This window comes from Mus caroli, chromosome 7 (genome assembly GCF_900094665.2).
Source record: "Mus caroli chromosome 7, CAROLI_EIJ_v1.1, whole genome shotgun sequence".
Taxonomy (NCBI): domain Eukaryota; kingdom Metazoa; phylum Chordata; class Mammalia; order Rodentia; family Muridae; genus Mus; species Mus caroli.
The window spans coordinates 277,454-298,771 of record NC_034576.1 but is presented as its reverse complement, the minus strand read 5'-3'; the positions used below and the strand labels follow the sequence as shown (position 1 = coordinate 298,771).

The 21,318-nt window shown below is 43.7% G+C and overlaps 1 protein-coding gene and 1 long non-coding RNA gene across 2 annotated transcripts in view; one reads left to right on the top strand and one right to left on the bottom strand.

Moving 5' to 3' along the window:
* Tarm1 (T cell-interacting, activating receptor on myeloid cells 1) overlaps nucleotides 1-3,034 on the top strand; it is an 18,252-nt gene extending 15,218 nt beyond the window's left edge. Inside the window, exon 7 of the mRNA XM_021168187.2 lies at nucleotides 2,518-3,034. Coding sequence (XP_021023846.1) covers nucleotides 2,518-2,536 — 19 coding nt within the window. The 3' untranslated portion in view covers nucleotides 2,537-3,034. The remainder of the gene's footprint in view (nucleotides 1-2,517) is intronic.
* A 13,755-nt stretch (nucleotides 3,035-16,789) lies between these two features.
* LOC115031551 lies at nucleotides 16,790-17,991 on the bottom strand. Its single transcript, XR_003837217.1, has 3 exons — nucleotides 17,858-17,991; nucleotides 17,529-17,683; nucleotides 16,790-17,145 (listed from the first exon to the last, which is right to left on the bottom strand). It is a non-coding gene; the product is annotated as an uncharacterized LOC115031551 (long non-coding RNA).
* Nucleotides 17,992-21,318: the final 3,327 nt, after the last annotated feature.

The window sequence follows — 21,318 nt, the reverse complement described above, 5'->3', positions numbered from 1 at the left end:
ATAGCTCTGCAGAGCAGGATCCCTTTTCAGGTGGTCCCACGGTTAAAGAATCATTCTCTCAGGGTGACTGTTGTTGAGGTAGGTCAGCTGTCGATTGTCTCGATGCAAAGAAGGATCATAGATGGGATTGTTTTAAATGCTGTGTGAGAATCTAGAGAGTGTTTGAAACACTAAGCACAGTGAACCTGCGAGTAAAGGTGGTTACCAGCATGAGAAATTCCATTTTATCTACNGTGAACATTTTGATAATAGAGACTCAAGTAAAAACCACCGTGATGACTAGGATGGAAGTCGGCATTCCAGAGGGGATGACCAATATTTACAACCCCAGATAATCTCTGAACTGCCTCAAGAAACAAACCACCGTGACTGTNGCTTGCCTTTGGATTTCTCAATTTTTACAGAGCTATTATTAAGGGGAGTCAGACCAAGTAAAAAAGACCCCTTTTCTTGAAGAATCGCCAAGTTACGCAAGTTGAACGATCATCAAGAGCACTTATGGCTACCATTGGAAGAAGCCTGGGCGCCTTCGGTTCTCCAGTACCTGAGCCCCAGCCACCCTTCCTCCGTTCACTTGTGTTTCAGGGTGCGGCAACATCCTCTTGTTGGGGAATGCAGCTTGCAGCCGTTTACACTGCACTGGGTAGAAGTTATCTAACAAGATGTGCTGGATAGCCGTGGTAGCCTTTGGCGTGCCCCTTTTGAAGCATGAANTCTTGTGTTCAGTCTTTATAACTGATTAGACAAACCTCTAGATTCTGGTTTAACAGATTTCTGTTGCCTCTGTCNCCATCCTAACCATACTTTTGAAGTTTATACAGAAAGCTTTAAGAGTTTAGTTTGTGCCCTTGGTTTTTATTTTTACAACTGCTAAAATACCTCTGTAAGCCTTATCCTTTATCCTTTCATAGTTGTATAAAATTGTATAGAATTCATTGACCAACTGAAATGTTGGATATCTGTAAATGAGANCAAAATGTGGGTTGCTTTTTTTCATAAAATAATTTCTATTGGGCGTTGCTGTGACATGAACAGCAGCCAGCCTATAACTGTGAATNCCTTGTGTCGTCAGTATTTGCATTACAGTCATAAAAGTGTGCAAGTCCTGTGACTCCCAGCTTAACTAAATACTGTTATGCCACTTAACGAGCACAGCAAACTGGTTTAAGTTTCAATGAAATTGATGTAAAATGATAGCCCATAAATAAACAGATATTTGTGTTTGGTTTAAATTAAAAAAAAAAAAAAAAAAAAAACACATGCTGCTTTTACAGAGGACTAGTATTTGTTACTCCGGGTCCTGTAAAGTGGAAACTTCTAGTTTCTTTGGAAAGCTATGTCAAATGATGTTTTTCTGGGGCACACAGGTGAGAGGATGTCTTGCTAAAGCAAACACATGAAAGACTGTTTTCCTGAAGAAGACACAGGTGAAAGGATGTTTGAATATAGCCAGCATGTGAAAAGACACTTGATGAAGAAATATAGATATGATCCCACAGAGAGCGGAAGAGATGCATTGAGCCTTGGTTTGGTTTGCTCCACCTCGCTATTCTTCACTAAAGACACACATGTATTGGTTTGCTTTACATAGCGTTTTTGAACTCAACTTACGGTAATGTTGCCATTGAGAGAAACTTGTCCAAGAACTGCTCATAAGGTTCCTGCAGCTGTTTGTCAAGCCTGGCAGTTTCTTCCGGATTGAACAACAGCTGCTGGTTTGTGTCTGCCTGGTGTCTGCCTACCTAGAGGACTGGTCTGCAGCCGCTGAGTCGTATTTGGTGTTTGCTACAGGACTGAACTGTTGAAGAAAGATGATTGAGCTCGCCCCCAAAGGACTATTGCTGAACAGGTCCACTCTCCCCATATCCTAATAGCTTTTCTCTTCTGCTACCTCTGCGGGCTAGAGGAGAGGTTGTGTTGTGCCATGAAACATTCGTGAACCCCAGAAGACCACCAAGGAGCTGATTCTGATGGAATCATATTAGGGTCTTTTTATTCAAGCCCAAGCTTGGGCTCCCTGCCAACCCTGACATAGTAGGAAGGTGGAGCCCTGAGCCTAGTTTCAGGCAAGCATTTACAGAAGCAAGAGCCTGGTACATATCTGATTGGGGGGCCATTATGGCCTTTAGCATAATTGGTTGGTGCCAGGAGCCAAACCATAAACTTAACTTCTGCTTTCCTCCCGATTGGTGGTTGTTAGGAAGTGAAATGTCAGGGGCAGGCTTGTAATCTGGGGGGTGCAGATTTGTTGGGGAATAGCCTGGAAACTGGTGCTAGATGCAGGTTTTGTTGGTGGGTAGCCTGAAAACTGGTGCTAGGTACTGGCCTGTGAGTTTACTTGAGTTCAACCTTAGGTCAGGTTCTCTAAAATGGAGCCTGAACCCAAAATGAAGCATTTAGGAAAGACTATGTCTTTCAAACATCTCCAGATAGGAAGGATGGGAAATGGTGGTGAATGAGAACCCCTCCAATTTAGAAATTGTATTCCTCTCAATTCAGTTCTGTCCTGCCCCACAGTGCCCCAGGAGAAAAATGAATCTTCAGACCAAATTATCTCTGTGAATTTATGTGAAACCTTGATGCAGCTTTTTGGGAATCATCCAGGAACAGGCTGCCTCATCCTGACTCTTCACACAGAACAGAGGCCTGGACATATCTGGACACACACACATATGACACACGATACACGTATGCATGCATGACCGGAGAGGGAATCAGACAGAAGAGAGCATTAGATCCCATTATAGATGGCTGTGAGCCATACTGTGGTGGCTAAAAATTGAACACAGAACCTTTGCCAGAGCAGCTCTTAACCACTGAGCCATCTCACCAACCCACTACCAGGGCTGGTCTTTGTCAGGGTGTTCTATCACAGCCTTATAGAGAGTGAAACTTAAGATGGGCCCTGCTTCTTGTTCCATCCCAAGCTCCCTGCTTGATGTGAAAAGCCTCCAGCATCTGTTCCCACTACTATGACCTCCACTGTGCCATGATGGATTGAAACTGTGAATACAAATAAAAATGTCCTCCCTTGAGTTGTCTCTGTCAGATATTAAGACAAGGAATATGACATCACTAATTGTCCCTCTTTAGTGTCATTTTTCTTCCTTGATCCCATGTATGAAAGAAGGATGACACTGTCTCTGGGCTTGGCATATTTCTTGGGACTGGGTCCATCTGTGGTGATTTGATTATGTTTGACCCATAGGAAGTGATACTATTAGGAGATGTGGCCTTGTTGGAGCAGGTGTGTCATGCTGCCATGCTTCCCACCATGATGATGATAATGGATTAAACCTCTAAAACTGGGTTTTTTCTTCCTTTCTGGTAATTGCATTATCACTCACAGCAGATGCACTCTCATAGCATCTCCGTGGAAGGCATAATTATCCTGCAGTCAGCCAGGGTTAACTTGTAAAACTGATCCCATGTGCACAGCCGAGTATATGTATATGTACTGATGTTGAGATCTTTTGCTTTTTCAATGCAATCTTCTTACAGGTAAACATATAAGTGCAAAGGTGAAGGAAGTTGCAGCAGCTGTGAACAGAAAGCTGAAGACCTTCATGGAGATCACTTTGGAAGAGGATAGCCTTGAAAGATTCCTGTATGAGTCATCAATGAGAACTTTGGGAGAATTTCTGAATCCATGACAAAACCACCGTCTCTGGACTAAGCCCGGAGTCCTGAGTCTGTAAGGACCACAGCCAGGTCTGTCGGTGCCCAAAGATGGAGAACAGTACAGCACTGGTGCTCTACCATATACCCTGTGCCTTTAACCAGCTTGCAGAGATGGAGAATGGTGAAAGTCATGTGAGAGAAAGACTGGCAAACAGCTCACCACTCTCTCCAGAAGAGCTGGCAAAGCTTGTAGGAACTGTGGCATGGGCAGCTCTTACGTTCCTTGGCCTATGACTTACCCATTATTTATTATTTGTTGTGAAATTCTCCTGGAACANATTTCTCTTTGGCCTTTCAGCAGGGCTATCATTAGCCCACACAGGACCTTTCTTCAAAAGACAAAAAGAATCACTTCTTCAAAATATTTTATTGCCCCCTGTTGAACAGTTGTAATATATACACTGATATGAAGTGTCTGCTTACTCCATTGCACTTGGGCTCAGCTCAACTCTTACATCTGAGCTGTGACTTTTACATTTTAGCCTTACTCTAAGGGCAACAGCCTCCTTCTACAAAAGGCATTCTCAGTTCAGAGAAGACTTCTTCTTTGAGTGTTGCTGTGTACTATGCATATTCAGGGACAGAGCAGGCATTAAGAAAAAAACAAAAACAAAACAAAAAGGCCCAAAAGCCAACCAAAGTGGAAGTGAATTGAGGAAGGCCTGGACTAGGAGTGAGTTGCCACCTAGAAATGATTGTTGTTTCTCAAGCCACAGTGAAGTATTGCTCAGTGGATATACGTGCCCAGTTGCCTCTGTTTTCCCTCTGCANGTCGATGGCAAAGGCATCAGCCTTTTCCTGTATTGACTATTGAAGAGTAACCAAAGAACTCAAAAGTTAAAGGGTTGCCCTGGTCCTGTATAAATGATGGGTTAATGATACGAAAGAGAAAAAGGATCTTGTTTAAAAGTGACATAATATGCAGCCATACATAGGCAATAATGTGTTCATGTCCTTCGTTAAAAATGCTTTAAAATGCTAGGAGGAACCATGGCACTAGCACCTGGGCTGTAGGGCAATGCTAGACTTCTATAGTCTGTGTTACCCCCCCCCCCCTCAGCATCCTTTCCCCATCAAAGACTCTGGCAAGTAGGGCTGAGTAGCCTTAGAGAGCTCAGGTATGACTGACTACACTGGCCATGGAGGATGGCCTCAGCAGGTGGGAAAGAGGAAAGGTAGCCAGATCAGGCTGAGGATTTGACATCACACAGGATTAGACAGTTGCAGAAGTTGAACCAGTTTGCCTTGTAGGCAGCTATAACGACAAATGCAACAAGGATATGAGGGAAGTTGGCAAACTAACAAGAACAAATGCAACAAGGATATGAGGGAAATTGGCAAACTAACAAGACTTGACTTTGAATGATGTAATGTCCTGCTGGGAGGATCATTAGTATAATGAGAAGAATTCACATCATGACATAGAATGCCTTGCAACTTACTGAGCTGATTATCCTCCAACTCTTAGGACTTTTAAAAATAATCATGATTGGATTGTTTTAGTTCTCTTATTTTTATGAGGTGGTTATATTGAAGAAGAAGGAAGGTAGAGTCAAGATATCTGGTCCCTGAAAGTTAGATGTCAGATGATTTCAAAATTATAGCTAAATTTTTTAAATACTCTGCTTTTCATTGATGGGTGAGGCCTACAATATTCATTTTAATAGACAAAAAGGAACATCAGCAATACTTTGTTTAATTTATAGACTAACTTGGTCTGAGGTTTCAAAGACTGTTGAATGCTAATCCCTAGACATTGTCTTTACTTTCAGTCTGAACACTCTCATGAGGTGACCATTGTTACCCTTGTTAGAAGTACTAAGATTAGGTTTTAAAAGCAATTTTTCCTATGTACTTGCTTATGGATGGCACAGTTTGGACAGGTAGTATTATTCCTTGGTCAAAATATTTCAGCTAAATATTGAATGAATTGGAATTATTAGGCATATTTTTCTTGCTATTAATCTTGTTGCTAGAGATATTACATAAAGATTGGGCTGGTAAAATTAAAATTTTAAAATATTGCTGCTAAAGACAAGGCCTTTGACTGACCTGAGAAGTCAGTTACTTCTTTCCTTTTTCAGTACATCAAATAACAATGTGTGATACAGGTGTTTTCTTTTGGGCATAAGAAAAAACACTAAAAAGCAAAAATAAACGAGGAAAAACAACAGCAACAAAACAAAATGTAAAAATGTAGATAGACTCGAGGCATATTGTGTTTAGGGTCAACTAATACAAGTTGTTAAGCTTGTGGCTACAAAGCGTTTGATAATATATATGAAAAGCTCTAGACATTTTTGAAACANAACCTAGCTAATGCTGTCTCTTATCTGTTGGAGAACGTCCAAATTTTNTTACATTCCAAGCCCTTATGCCCAAGATTTAGAATGAATGGTATTATTCATCATACCTCCTACTGACAGGTTTGGTTTATGCATCATTTTTAGGCACTTAGGGAGGAGCTCAGGGAGGAGCTCACAGGTTGATAACTTTGTAATGAGAGACATGGGAGGTGCGCCTGTATTCTTATATCATCCTAGCACCAATACTTAACATATTTAGGTTGTCACAGTCAGATGGCTCAAGAAATGTTTGCATTAGACTTTAAAGCAGTACAGAGGGTATATTTTTTTTCTCTCATTGGACTTTTAAGGGAAATTTGATTCTTCATTTTATATAAAATTGTATAAAATTCTTGTTGATAAAAATATTCACAAGTTTTGTAAATACTTTATAATATTAAGCTTTTATTTGAAAATGTAAAGTACAAAATAAAGTGGACTTCAGCAATCCAAAAAAAAAACCTCTAAAACTGTTAGCCAGCTCCAATTAATGTTTTCTTTTATAAGAGTTGGCTTGGTCATGGTGTCTCTTCACAGCAATGAAACCCGAAGACACCACTTTTAGTTGGATTGTTTCTGAAGAAAGCAGAAAGAGGGACTATTAGGTTGGGGGAGCAAGCTGGAGAAGATGGGAGAGAGCTGAGATGAAGAAGTAGGATGAATAAGGACAAAAGTACTTGGATACATATACATGAAAATGTCTATGAAATTTACCACTTTTGACATTAACTTAAAATAAATAATGCTAGGCAGTGGTGGTATACGCCTTTCTTCCCAGCACCCAAGAGGCAGTGAAAGGTGGATCTCTGTCACTTTGAGGCCATCTTGGTCTACAGAGTACATTCCAGGCAGCCAGGGCTACATGAAGGAACCTTGTCTTGAAAAACCAAAAATAAAATAAAATTTATTTTTAATATTTATTTTTAATTTATTATTAATATTTTTAATATTTTACTTTTGCTGTTTAATTATATATATGTAATTATTTTTAAAATATGTATAATTATATGTATGTGTGTGTGCCCATGCGTGGATATGTGCATGGGAAAGCAGGTGCTCAAAGACAAAGATGTCAGGTCCCCTGGAGCTGGAGTTACAGGCAGTTGTAGGCCACCTGACTTGGGTGCTGGGACTGGAACTCAGGTTCTTTGGAAGAGAGCCATGTGCTCTTAACCACTGAGCCATCTCTCCAGCCCTTAAAATGAATAATCTTAAAAGGAAGACATGAAGTTAAGAGGGAGATATGGGGGTGGGGAGGATTGAAAAGCTATATGATCACCTGGCGTGGTGACACACGTCTTTAATCTCAGCACTCGGGAGGCAGAGGCAGGCGGATTTCTAAATTCGAGGACAGCCTGGTCTACAGAGTGAGTTCCAGGACAGCCAGGGCTACACAGAGAAACCCTGTCTCGAAACAAACAAACAAACAAACAAAAGAAAAAAGAAAAGCTAGATGATCAAGTTACATTGTATACACTGATGGAATTTTCAAAGAAAATACATTTCAGAAGGATAGAAAATAATTTGCTTAAAGATATGACTGTTACAGAATAAGCAGACTAAATAACCAGAAGAGAATGATAATAAAGATGTATCACCAGAAAAAGAAGGAAGAAAAGGAAGGAAGGGTAGGAGGGATGGATAGGAGGGGTGTGAAGGTGAAAGAAAATAAAACTTAAGACCTGTGACTCATGTAATTTATGTCAAATAGCCCATAGAGTTGTTTGTGAGCTTTGAAACCTGGGACTGACAACATAGCAGAGCAGGCCAGGACATGCCTGGGCAGGCCCGTCATTAAGACATTCCTGAGGCTGCTTGGCCATAAAGATAAAGAGAATGACATGTCCAGACTGGCCCGGCACCTCCCTATCTTCTGCCCTTCTGACCTAAGTTAAATGTTATCTGCATGTACCGTCTGCTGATGTTTAAATGAACCAATCATGTGAAACCGCGCCAATTCCTCCCTGCTGATGTTTAAATGGACCAATCATGTGAAACCACACCAATTCCTCCCTGCTGATGTTTAAATGGACCAATCATGTGAAACCGCACCAATTACTCCCCCAGCCCCAGACCCTTTTCTATAAAAACCCCTGACCCGTCCAGCAGGTCCAGTTATTCGAGGGTCACGAGGGGACCTCCTCCTAAGAACCAAATGGGGGGTAGAGAGGGACAAGGGCCTTGTACGAATAACGACACGGAAACCATTCTGAAGTTGTATCAAGGCCCTGAATCTATTGAAAAAGGTCCAAGGCTTAAATGCACAAGCAAAAGGGGAAGTACAGATACTTATCAGTGGGAGGGGTAGGGCAATACAAGCAAAGGGGGAAGTACTTATGGGAGGGGGGCAATAGAAATTCTTTCTTTTGGCAGCTACTCGGGGAAGCAGGAACTTGGTGGTATCAGGGTGTGGTCAGGACATCGGTGATGGCTTAGGGCTGGAACATTCTCGGAATCGGTAGGGCTGGAACATTCTCGGAATCGGTGTGTCGGTGGCCCGCTTTTGACCCCCTTTTCTTCTCGGGGGGAGAGGCCCAATTCAGAGATCAAGAGTTGTCTTAATAGCTCTCAACAACCCCTAGCTTTCAAGCCTCATGGTCGAATCCACTGTCTCCTGCGTGAGCTCCGCCTTTAAACTACCTCGTGTATTTACATCAAGACTGTCTGTTCGTGATTCTTGGGTGCATGCCAAATCGGGAGTTGAGTGGGGGTTTCCCCACTAGGTTCTTTCAAAGGCAGGAGGGGTCTAGTTTGGAAAGAGGGGGCTGGTGGAAGAGAAAGTAGTGGGTGACAACATTTTGCTGCATACAGGAAACCCACCTCAGGGACAAAGACATACACTACCTTAGAGTGAAAGGCTGGAAAATAATTTTCCAAGCAAAAAGTCCAAAGAAACAAGCTGGAGTAGCCATTCTAATATTGAATAAAACTGACTTCCAATCCAAAGTTATCAAAAGGATAAGGATAAGGAGGGACACTTCATACTCATCAAAGCAAGACAATAAATAATGAGATAAACAGTATCTATCCTCACTTAGGTTGTACAGTCAATAAATAACTGGAAGGTTTGGAGGCAAACAGTTTTTAATGTATGTGTGCATGTACAAGTCAGTAGACACACATATTTCTTTGCTGCATTAGCTGAGAAAATTCAAAATAACACCATGGTATCAATAAACAATATTTAAACCAAAAGAAAAAACAGTAGGGGTGAAAGTGATCACGAGATTCCATATGCAAAGCATGAAATTGTCCAAAAAGAACAAATTAAAATGTAAACTGAGATGTTTCTCAGGTGAGATTTCAGTTAAGGAGGGTAGGTCCTGTTGTATGCCGGCCTTCGGCCTACTTGAAACGGGTACACCTGGGAGGCAGGCTGGGGCTGAAAGAGACTTAGATGGCGAGAGATTAATGGAGACCAAGACATGATTCTGCTCAAGGCCCGCCAGTTTACTAAGAGAGTCTACTTATAAAAGGGGAAGGCCCATCCCCCGCCAGTCCATTTTTGGTGTCTGGAGCCAGCCTGTAGGCGACCTGCAGGATAGGATGTTCCTCCGGAATATCTCAGAGGCTTCTCAGCTGGTAGCAGTGTCTTGGAGAGAGCAGTGGCAGGTGACAGAACAAAAGAGCCATCTAGGTCCGAAGGCTCCACCCTAGGTAATTTCCTTCTTAGTGGCAGCAAGGTCAAAGTCTGGATCAGCCTGCTTCAGGGCTCAGGGAGGCTACAAGGTCCCAAGGTGGACATGGCTGCACACAGACTTAGGGGAAAGATGCTATCATCCATGGCTTCTTGTGACTTGAGTCAGTTCAGGAAGGAAATTGTACCAACAGCTATGCAGGCAACCCGTATCAGGGCAAAGCTTCGGCCTGCAGGCTCCGGGGACAAAGTGGGGCTTAACCTTTGGCCCTGCCTCTTCTCCCTGAGAGTGGAAGACTGGATCTTGACTTGGGGATAAGGGAAGCAATGGACATAGGTTTCATATACCTGCTTTGCCTGGGTGAGTCTACAAGGCTGTGACAATTGCTTGGCTAGAAAAACTCACAGTGGGGAGGGGGGTTCAAGGTGGTGACTATGGAAATGCACAAAAGGGTCTTTGTGTGGGTGTTCAAGGCAGGGGTGTGGTGGGAGTGGGGGTGGAGGCAGGGGTGTCCCAAGTACATCAGTACCAGTGCCACACCTAGAACACCCTGTTTACCACAAGAAGTGCAAACTCCATGGAGTCTCTGCATCTCTATTTTGGGCTCCACAATCTTGCTTAGTTATGCCACTAGATTAGAAAGAGGTTGAGGCATAGGAACTGCCAATCATATAATTAAGAGTATGATGCAGATGCAGGTTTTCCCAACCATCCACATCCTTGAGTTAATTTTTAACACCCTGGGTTTGAATATAACCTTGTGGAACTGGCCTCAGAGCCTGAAGAGGAAGGTGGGATTGTTGGTTTCGTTATATTATATAGCAGCTCTCTTTTAAGAATCCTCTCGTTCCTCCCTGGCACAAGAGTAGGGACAGGGTGTGTGTGTGGCAGGGTGACATTCAAAATACTGCATCTGCCCTGTTCCTTCCTCTTTTTCTACTCACAGCCTTCCCCTCAGGCCAGTGTTCTCCTCTCTGTATATGCCTTAGAGAGAGAGTCTCCATCCACAGCACAGGGTAAACAGCCGCTCTAGGAAACATCCTGATACAGTCTGTGTTGCTTTACTGGAACCCAGTACCCAAGTGCCACCAACCTGTTGTTTTAATATAAAGGGAAATTATTTTCTGTGTTACTTGGGTTCCAGAGATCAAGGTATAGATAATGTTGGTTCCTTTGGAAGGGAGATCCTACTCCATATGTCTCTTATAGCTTTTGTAGCTTCTGGTGGCAACTGGTAATGTTTTTGGGTGCATTGTTTGTTGTTGCTATTGTTTTACAGTTTTAAATTATATTTTTTAGTAAGGGTTTCTTAGTAAGTCTTAGTAAGAGTTTCTATTGCACTGAAGAGACACCATGACCATAGCAACTCTTACAAAGAAAAGAATTTTATTGGAATTAGCTTACAGTTCCAGAGGCTTAGTCCATTGTTATCATGGCAGGAAGCATGGCAGCACACTGGCAGATGTGGTGCAGGAGAGGTAGTTGAGCGTTCTACCTCTGGCTCAACAGGCAATAAGAAGAGAGAAAGATGGGGTGGGGACTGGACCTGACCTGAGCATTAGAACTGTCAAAGCCCACTCCAGTGACATACTTCCTCCAACAAGGCCACATGTCCTAATCCTTTCAAATAATGCCACTGCCTAAGAGCCTGTCTGGGCCTTTTTCATTCAAACCACTACATAAGATTTCACAAAGTAAATGGGACAGGCCTGGGATCTGCAGAGATCCACCTGCCTCTACCTCCTGAGTACTGGGGTAAAAGAGAAGCATCACCATACCCAGCAAGTTTTATTTATTTATCGTGTGTCTGTGTGTGGGAACATACAAGGCACAAGCAGAGGGCAACTTTCTGGAGTCGATTCTCTGCTTCTGCAAGACTTCCGAAGGGAGACCCTCACTCAAGTCTTGGGATAATAGCGGACCCCCAAGAACTCACAAGAGACCAAACTTGATGCAAACCACATGAGGCTTTATTTGGGGAAAGCCAGAGCTCTGGGGACGACTCATATCCCATGCAGGGGTAGAGGAGTCGACCCTGAGGGGAAAGGGATCCCAGTTTTTATAGGCCCTCAGTGTGGGGGAGGAGAAGGGGGAGAGTAGGGGATTTCCAGATTTAAACAATGTCTATTCTAAAGTGATTGATTTCTCAAGAAATGGGTATGGGAGGGAAACAAGGAAAGAGTTTAATGAAGGTACAGTAACTCCGGATTGGCCCCAACTGTGGTTGCTGGGGAGATTTTCTGACTCTATCCCAGCAACCAATATCACAAACACCTGGCAGTGAGGTGCAGCAGTGGGCACACATCTGGATTCAAGGAATGGTCAGAACATTGGCAGACACACGGGTTCAAGGAGCGGCCAGAGCATTGTGCACCTCTATTTTTCTAAATCAGTGAGGCTAGTTCTGCTAACAATGAAATCTATTTTGCCAATTTCAGGCTTCTGTGCCCTTTTACATTCTGTCAGGACCTTTCACTTCCATCCTGTGAGTTTGGGTTACTGAACACATGTGTCAGGCTTGGTGACAATCACACCTGCTGGGCCATCTTATTAGCCCCACGGTTGTTGTTTTTGTTTATTTTGTTTTCATACAAGATTTTTTTTTTTAATCTGGTCCTGTCTGGCCTGCAACCTGTTATTTAGACCTGGTTGTCTTCGAATATTAGACAGTCCCCTAACTCGGTCTCTGAAGGGCTGGGATTACAGGCCTATAACACCATGCCCAGCTTTGTAGACATTCTTTGATCTATGGATACAACCCTGCCTAAAGCTTCATGGCTGTTCCTGTCTGTATCTCTTTATCTTTTCTGAGTGACATCAGTTACAGTGGATCAAGGCTCAGTTTAGTCCAGGATAGATTTATCTTAGCCTAGCTACATTTGCAAAAACCAAACATGGCTACTTCCTAATAAGATTGTGCTCGTGAACATGTGATTGTTTGCTTATTTTTAAGTTATTTATATAGTTTTATGTATGGATGTTTCGTCTATTTGTGTCTCTGTGCACTACAGGTGTGCAGTGTCTTCAGAGGTCAGAAGAGGGCATCGAATGCCTCAGAACTGAAGTTCCAGTTGGTTGTGCGCTGCCCTATGGGTGTTGAATATCAAGCCCTACTCTTCTTCAAGATCAGTCAGCGCTCTTAGTGGCTGAGTCTGGCTCTCTATATGGATTTTAAATGAGAAAAATAAGGCCATAAAGATGGCTTAGTGGGCAAAAGCACTTGACATTCAAGTCTGACTACAGAGTTTAATCCCTGGACATTGTCTCAGGACAGAGGAGAACCAAATCCTGAAAGCTGATATCTACATCCATGCCATGGTACATCTGCACTTAGGTGTTCTCACAAGAACATCTATCATATACATACACACTAGGAACAGGATAAAGCTGAGCGGTGGTAGGGAACGTCTTTAAGCCCAGCACTAGGGAAGCAGAGACAGGCAGATCTCTGTGAGTTCAAGGCCAGCCTGGTCTACAGAGTGAGTTCCAGGACAGCTGCGGCTACATAGAGAGACCCTGTCTCAAAAAATACATTAATAAATAATAAATAAAAATAAAAAATAAAGTAAATACAAATGTGTATAAAGATTTCAATATCAAAAGTTTACCAGAAGTAAGATGAAGCCAAAAGCTGGAGAACTCAAGGTCTGAGAGCAGAACTCTGTCTGGGATTATAGCTGTATTATAGCTTTGAAAGCTCACTCACGCGGTGGTTTGAACGAGAATGGCCTCCGTAGGCTCATATAGTTGAATACTTAGTCTCTACTCAGTGGGACTCTGTGAGGAGGATTAAGAGGTGTGGCCTTGCTTGAGGAGATTGTCACTGAACTGGAGTTCCAGACAGGAGCCACCATGTGGCTCTTGGGATCCCTGGTCCTCTGCAATCAGTAGTTTTAACATGAACTCTCTCTCCACCCCCATACTTTTTATATAAATATTTATTCCTTGAAATCTTTGTGTGCATATATAATATATCTTAATCATTTATCCCTATTCTCCCCTTTAACTCCCTCCTAAACCACCCTACCACATCTATTTATCTATCTTTCTCTTTCTTTCTCTTTTTTAAAAATATTTTTAAAGACTTTACTTATGTATGGTGAGTACACTGTCACTGTCTTCAGACACCAGAAGAAGGAATCAGGTCTTGTTACAGATGGTTGTGAGCCACCATGTGGTTTCTGGGAATTGAACTCAGGACCTCTGGAAGAGCAGTCAGTGCTCTTAGCCACTAAGTGTTCTCTCCAGTCCCCTCTTTCTCTTTCTTAACACACTGAAGTTCAATTAGTGTTGCCCATATGTCTATAGGTACAGGGTCATCCAGTGGGACATGGGAAATCTAATTCTCATTGTACCCTTAAACCAAAACTGGTTCTCCTTCCCTATGCAGTAGCTAGTTTTTCAACTAGGAATGGATCCTCAGGAGTCCCTCACCCCTCCATTCGGGAATCCCCTCCTCAAATTCTAGACAGCAGGGTTTCTCTCTGTGGCCCTGGCTGTCCCAGAACTCACTCTGTAGACCAGGCTGGCCTTGAACTCAGAGATCTGCCTGTTTCTGCCTTCAGAGTGCTAGGACTAAAGGTACATTCCAGCACTGCCTAGCAACTGTGCTGGAGTTTTAACTGGCTTGGTCTTGTGCTGACCACTGCTGTGCATTCACACAACTCTCCGCGAGAGAGGATAAAAATACCCGAGGTACATTGATTTTTAAACAGTTACTGAGGTGAGAGTCACAGAACATTAAACCAGCCACTTGAAAGTCGACACAAGCAGGGACAGTTGGTATATCCACAGTATTGTGCAACCACCATCTCTTTCTAGTTCCAAGATACTGCCATCACCCCCACAGAAACACTGCTCATTAAGCTCCCCACACCTCCTGCTCCTGGCAGCTACCAACAAGCTTTCTGTCTCTGGATTTGCATATGCTGTATAAGGTATGAAACAAAATGACACAATGTGTAATTCTTGGTCCCTTGCTTTTTAGTTAGCATGTTTTCTTTTCAGTTCATCCTCCTTCCTCTACCTCCCAAGAGCAGAGATCCCAGTGCAAACTACTGCCCACTCTTTACGGAGCTTGGGTTGGAACCTAGCGTTTTGTGCATGCCAGGTGAACACTCGGACTTAGATCCCCAAGCCCGGATCAAGGTCTGTCCCCGTTAGTGTTTTGATACAGCCTAGAGACATCTGAGAAGAAAGCTCCATTAAGGAGTTGCCTAGGTCAATTTGGGCATGTCCGTGGGGAATTGTCTTCATTATTAATTTATGCAGGAGGGGCCTGGGTTATATACAAAAGCCAGCTAAGCATGAACCTGGGTGTGTGAGCCAGCAAGCAGTCCCTCTGTGGTTTTGGCCTCTAAGTTCCTGCCCAGTTTTCCACCAATGATGAATATGAACCGTTTCTTTTCTAAACTGCTTTTTTTTTTCCTTTTAAAGACTTATTTATTTTATATATGTGAGTGCTGTACAGATGGTTGTGAGCCTTCATGTGGTTGCTAGGAATTGAATTTTAGGGCCTCTGTTCACTCCAGTTGGCCCCGCTCACTCCAGCCCATAAATACACTGTAGCTGGCTTCAGACACACCAGAAGAGAGTGTCAGATCTCATTATGGATGGTTGTGAGCCACCATGCGGTTGCTGGGATCTGAACTCGGGACCTTTGGAAGAGCAGTCAGTGCTCTTACCGGCTGAGCCATCTCGCCAGCCCTCTGAACTGCTTTTGATGGAAACCTTTTTACCACAGCAACAGAATGAAACTGGAACAGACTAGAACTCCAACAAATAACCTCTGGATAGGACAGTGACAAGAGGTCAAAGAAATGATTCTGTTACTGGTGGTCTGTCTGAACCAGGTATTTCCAGGTTTGGGGTGTTTTGTTCAAATAACTAGAGACACAAACAAATGGTAAAGCAGCAAGGGGGTTTTATTCAGAAGCAAAGAGAAAACAGGTCAGATATACTGCAAGAGCACAGAAGGCGTCTCGACCTAGAGTGCTCAAGAGCCCATGGTCACCTCCTGGAACTCCTTTGTGGGTCTAGGAGGAGCTGATTGCTAAGGCCCAGGATGTAGGCGGCCTTTTGGATCTGACTGGTTGGCTTGGGTATGTAAGCCTTTGTTCGCTGCACATGTCTTTACCCATGATGCATCTGCTTTTAGTCATGCATTAGTATAATATTACTATTATTTTAAATTAGTAATTAACATTGCTAAATTACAGGGGTTTCCCTCTAAACACTTACTCAAAGGACATGTTTTGACTTACTTCATATGCTCCCAAAACCTCATCAGCCTGATTGACCCATTTCACTTAGTTTCAGGTAAAGTTTTGAGATGTTTTTGGCCACAAAAGAAAAGTTACCAAACAGCCGTTAGAAAGGAATGACCTACTGCTTATTGGGAGCCAGGTGTATGTTTGTATGTGGTGGACGTCTCCGGTTGATACCTGTATTGTACGGAAAACAGTGTGTATATTACTCTAGCCAAGTTAAGTGGGTTACTTAACTATCTTGACAACTTTCCTACCTGAATTCCACCCAACTCTGTCTTGGTAAACCAGTGAGTCTTACTGGGAGGGTAAGAGATTACTTACAAGAACTGGGCTAGCATAGCCAGCCACTACGGGTCATGAAAAAGCTGACCCCAGCATAAGCCACTGAAAGACCCACAACGTGAGGACTCCCCCACGTTCTGACTCAGGAGAGGCGACACCCCAAATCACACAAGAAACAGTCTTGCTGCAACTGCAAGAGGATTTTTATTCGAGAGCGTTCTCGGGCCCATGGTCATACACCACGCAGGGGTAGAGGACCATGGCGCCCCGAGTAGCTGTATAAGGGGGTATTTAAAGGAAGAAACCACAACTCAAGGAAGTGGGGAGGTACCAGTTAAGAGTCACTTCCGCAAAGTCACAAGAGTCACAGAGAATACCTGGTAATTGTTTTGGTTAACTCTCAGTTTCTAAGAGCCCCTAACAATAGCACATTTGCATGGCAGTTTCCGGTGTTGGTCAGGGTGACTTTCTTTGAATGAACACTCTTTGAACCCAGGAAGCAGGTAGGTGGAGGAAGGAATGTCGCTATCAAGGTATGATTAGCATACCTTGGAGCAATGAGTCACAAAGGTCACATTCCCAAGCCTTATCCTAAAGGCCTAGAATTTTGTTACTTCTTCACCACAACTCCCTCGAAATTGCTTGCAAACTCTGCGGGCTGGAGTCTCTTCTCACAGCAGTGACGACTGCCTTTCTACCCTCCCCACCCCCACCCCACCCTCCATCCTCGGGTCGGGGAAGGGTCTTGTGAATATGCTGAGCTGGGAAAGCTTCCGGAGCCTTGCAGTTCTGTTTACTCCTTGAGCCTTGTGAGTTTCGTTCACTCCCCCAGCTTTATATTCTTCTCAGCCAGGAGGTGGTGTTTCAATCAGGGGAAACGGCTACTGAGCGGTGTCGCACTGAGCTCTCTCTTCCAGGGCTGTGCCTGAGCTATGGGAAATGAGGATGAGAACGGTGTTTCCTTCCACGTGACTTCTAAGTCTTCCCGTGCGCCACTGTCCGTGACCTCCTTCTGTAGCCCCTGTAAACTGTTACAGCTCTGAAGGGAAATGTACTCTGGCAGTCGGGAGCCAAGGAACAACACAGAGTCACACTGCACAACAAACCTCACACAAGAGATTTCTTGGGACAGACACAAGAGGGTGGCAGTCTCTGCTCAGGTGAGGAGCATCAGAAAACTGAGTGGGAGGTAGACTTTATATAAGGTATCTTCGGTGACAGAGTTTTCCAGGGTGCGGATTGGTGGGATTTCAAATCCTGAATTTGAGGCAAGCAGAGGCAAAGCAACTTCAGGGAGAAAGGGTTTGTCTTACCGTTTGAAGTTGCAGCCCATCCTAGTGGGGAAGTCACAGCCAGGGGAACTTGAGGCAACTGATCACATTCCATCAATAGTCAAGCGTTAGGGAATGCTCAGATGAGATGGTTCACTGAATAGAGGCAGTTGCTGCCAAGACTGACAACCTGGAACCTACACAGTAGAAGGAGAGAATCAGCTGCCCAAAGCTGTCCTCTGATATCCATGTACATACTGTAGCACACACGCATGTCACGCAAACGCACATACACACACTAAAATCTTACTTTATTTATGTATGTGAGTATTTAAGTGCATTTATGTGGATGTATTATGTGTGTACAGTACCAAAAGAAGCCAGAAGCATTGGGTCCCCTGGAACTGGAGTTAAAGGCAGCTGTGAGCTGTTACTCGGGTGCTGGAATCCAGCCTGGTCCTCTGCGAGAGCAGTCAGTGCTGTTAACGTTGACCCATCTCTCCATCCCTGAAATTAAACAACAACAAGAACAAAATAATTTAAAAATATTTTAATCATGTTTATGCATATGAATGCGGGTGCCTTTGTAAGCCAGAGGTGTCAGATGCTCTGGAGCTGGCGTTATAGGTGATGAAGAGATGCGTGACTTGGGTCCTCTGCAATGTTCTTAGACACAAAGCCACTTCTCCAGCCTTAAGAAAGGATATTTTAAAAAGAGAAAGAGGGGGCTGGAGAGATGGCTTGGTGGTTAAGAGCACTGACTGCTGTTGCAGAGGTCCTGGGTTCAATTCCCAGCAACCACATGGTGGCTCACAACCATCCATAATGGGATCTGATGCGCTCTTCCGGTGTTTGTCTGAAGACAGCTGCAGTGTACTTATATAAATAAAAATAAATAAATCTTAGAAAATACTAAGAGAGCAATGGATCCTTATGCTCAGGTCACTTTCTCCTTAAAAACATCCTTGCATTTATTTATGTGTGTGGGTTTGTGAGATGTGAACATGTCACAGCGTATGTATGGAGGTCAGAGTGTTTTGAGTCAATTTTCTCCTCTCACAAATGACGGTTTGGGGGATCATACGCACAATGTCAGGCTTGGCAGGGAGCACTTTTATCAGTTGAGCCTTCCTACTAACCCTCTTCATTTTATGCAGTTGAAGACCACGGCCTAGAGAGTGCTTCCACCCACAGTGGATGGTTCTTTTCATTTCAATTAAACTGATCAAGATAATCTTTCACAGGCAAAAGGCTTGTCTCCAGGGGGATGGTAGATTTCCTTGAAGCTCTAATTGAAATTAACCATCACATCTTTAATCCTCAGAAGTCTTGAGGGGTTCACTGAGGTGACTCAACTAACTCTGCATTCTTTTCAGAGGAGCTCCCCAGGCCTCCCATCAGTGCCTGGCCCAGCTCTGTGGTCAGGTGCGAGAGCAACGTCACTCTCCGATGCAGGACTCATCTCCAGAATGGTATAGTCACTCTGGGAAGGTCATACAACTCTCAGTATCGGCAACAGAAGCAGGCTCTGGGAGAGGAAGCTGAGTTCCACCTCACTCGGCTGCACTCACTGAGACGCTGGAGGCCGTTTCTGTGCCTACAGAACAGCAGCCTCCCACAGTGGTCAGGACAGAGTCAGCCCTTACAGCTGGAGGTCACAGGGGAGCAGAGCAGCCTCGCACCTGCTCCTTGTATGTTTTAAAACTACTTGTATGTTATTTACTCCTCATGTGTGTACATGTGTACACATGCATGCCACAAGCATGTGTGAAGGGGTCAGAGGAAAATTTGCGGCACTTGGCTTCTCTCTTCACTGTTTGGGGCTGGGGATCAAACTCAAGTCTTTTTACTTAACAGCAAACACCTTCACCCACTGAGCCAACCCTCCAGGTCTTTGAATTAAAAACAAAACAAAACAAAACAAAACAAAACAAAAAACTTTGTGTGTACATATGATATATGTGTGTATGTGTGTGTCCAGGTGCAAGGTAACCATGGCATATATATGGAGATTAGGGGACAACCTTGGATGTTGGTCCTCACCTCCTGCCTTGCTTGAGCAGGGTTTCCTTTTTTGTACTCTTGCTATGTACTCCTTGCTATGTACTCCTGGCTCGCTAGATCGAGAGCTTTTAGGGGTTCATCAGCCTCCACCTCCCATCTCACAGTAAGAGTACTGGGATTATAGAACTCAGGTTCTTTTTTTTTTAATTGTTTTATTATTTACATTCCAAATGCTGCCCCCTTCCCATTCCCCTCCAAGAGATCTTCACCCCTCCCCTTTGTCTCTGAGACGGTGCTCCCCAGTCACCGTCCCCCAGTTACCTCCCACATCCCACTTCCCTGGGGCTTCAAGTCTCTACAGGATTAGACACATCTCCCACTGAGGTCAGACAAAGCATATGTGCTACATATGTGCTGTGGGCCATGGACTAGCCCATGTATGCTCTTTGGTTGATTGTTTAGTCTCTGGGAGCTCCCAGAGGTCCAGGTTAGTTGACACTGTTGGTCTTCCTGTGGGGTTGCCACCCCTTTCAGTTCCTTCAGTCCTTCCCCTAACTCTTCCATAGGTGTCTCCATCCTCAGTCCAGTGGTTGGCTGTAAGCACCTGCGTCTCTGTGAGGTGCTGGTAGAGCCTCTCAGAGGACAGCCATGCGAGCCTCCTTCTTCTACCATCCTCGTGATAGAATTCATCTTGATTTATAGCAGTTTCTGCCCCCTGGCTGAAGAAGATGAGTCTTTACAGAACTCAGGTTCATTATCCACTAAGTCATCTCCCCAGCCTTGCTTCTTGAGTTTTATAATAATAATAAATATAATTGTGTTTTTATGTTTACATTTGCAACTAATTGTATTTATAACTTCATCTTCTTAGTTTTGTAATTAGAATTGTTTTAATTAATAAATAGATATAATTGATTATATTTATAACTGAGGAAGAAGGAAGAGGAGGAGGAGGAAGAGGAGAAGGATATCCCAGGCTGTCCTTTAACCCACTATGTAATCAAGAGTGGCCTTGAACTCCTGATGCTCTTGTTTCTGCCTCCTGAGTGCTGGGATTAGAGATGTTCCCCATATCTTGCCCCCCCCCCATTTAATTACATTTTTATCATTGTACATTTCTTCTACATAGTGATAGGTTTAATGACATTTTTCTTCCAAGTATATAATTGTTTGGCTTTATCAACCCCTCACTACCTCTGCCTCGATACATACCCGCTTCCCAAATGGTCAGTTTAGTTCCATTTGTGGACACGTTCCATATTTTGTAATAGGACTTGGCTGCAGACTCCAGGAAGCAATAAAGATGCAAAGTTCCCTCAGTGGGGACTAGAGAAGCGGGAGCTGAGCTTGGGGAATGAGGGTCTCTCTGGGGATTCCAAAGAGGCGTCAATGCTGTTATCATAGATGAATGTCTCAGCAGAGTGAACTAGAAAACCTGATGGTCAGGAGAGGAATAAATGATGTGCCAGAGGACACAGCTTGGAAGAAGCAACTTACCAGTGGGCTTTTAGAGCTAAATGTGAATACTCTAATGCCTGTGGGTTAAAATCTAGTATGGCTATATAATGTGTGACTGATTTTAAGATGATGAGCACTGGAGCACCAGTGGTCACAGGACTTAGGAAGAGGACAGTCAGAAATGAAACCTCAGAAAGAAAAAATCATAGGTGGTGAAAGTTCACGATTGGCAGTGAACAGCAAATAGTCACAAATTTGGAAGCTGAAAACACCTATGATTTTTAGACAGGGTCTCCAGTAGACCCGGCTGGCCTTGACTCCTAGCGTGGTACCATTCCCTATGTGGAGTCCTGACTTGTCTAAGAGTAGA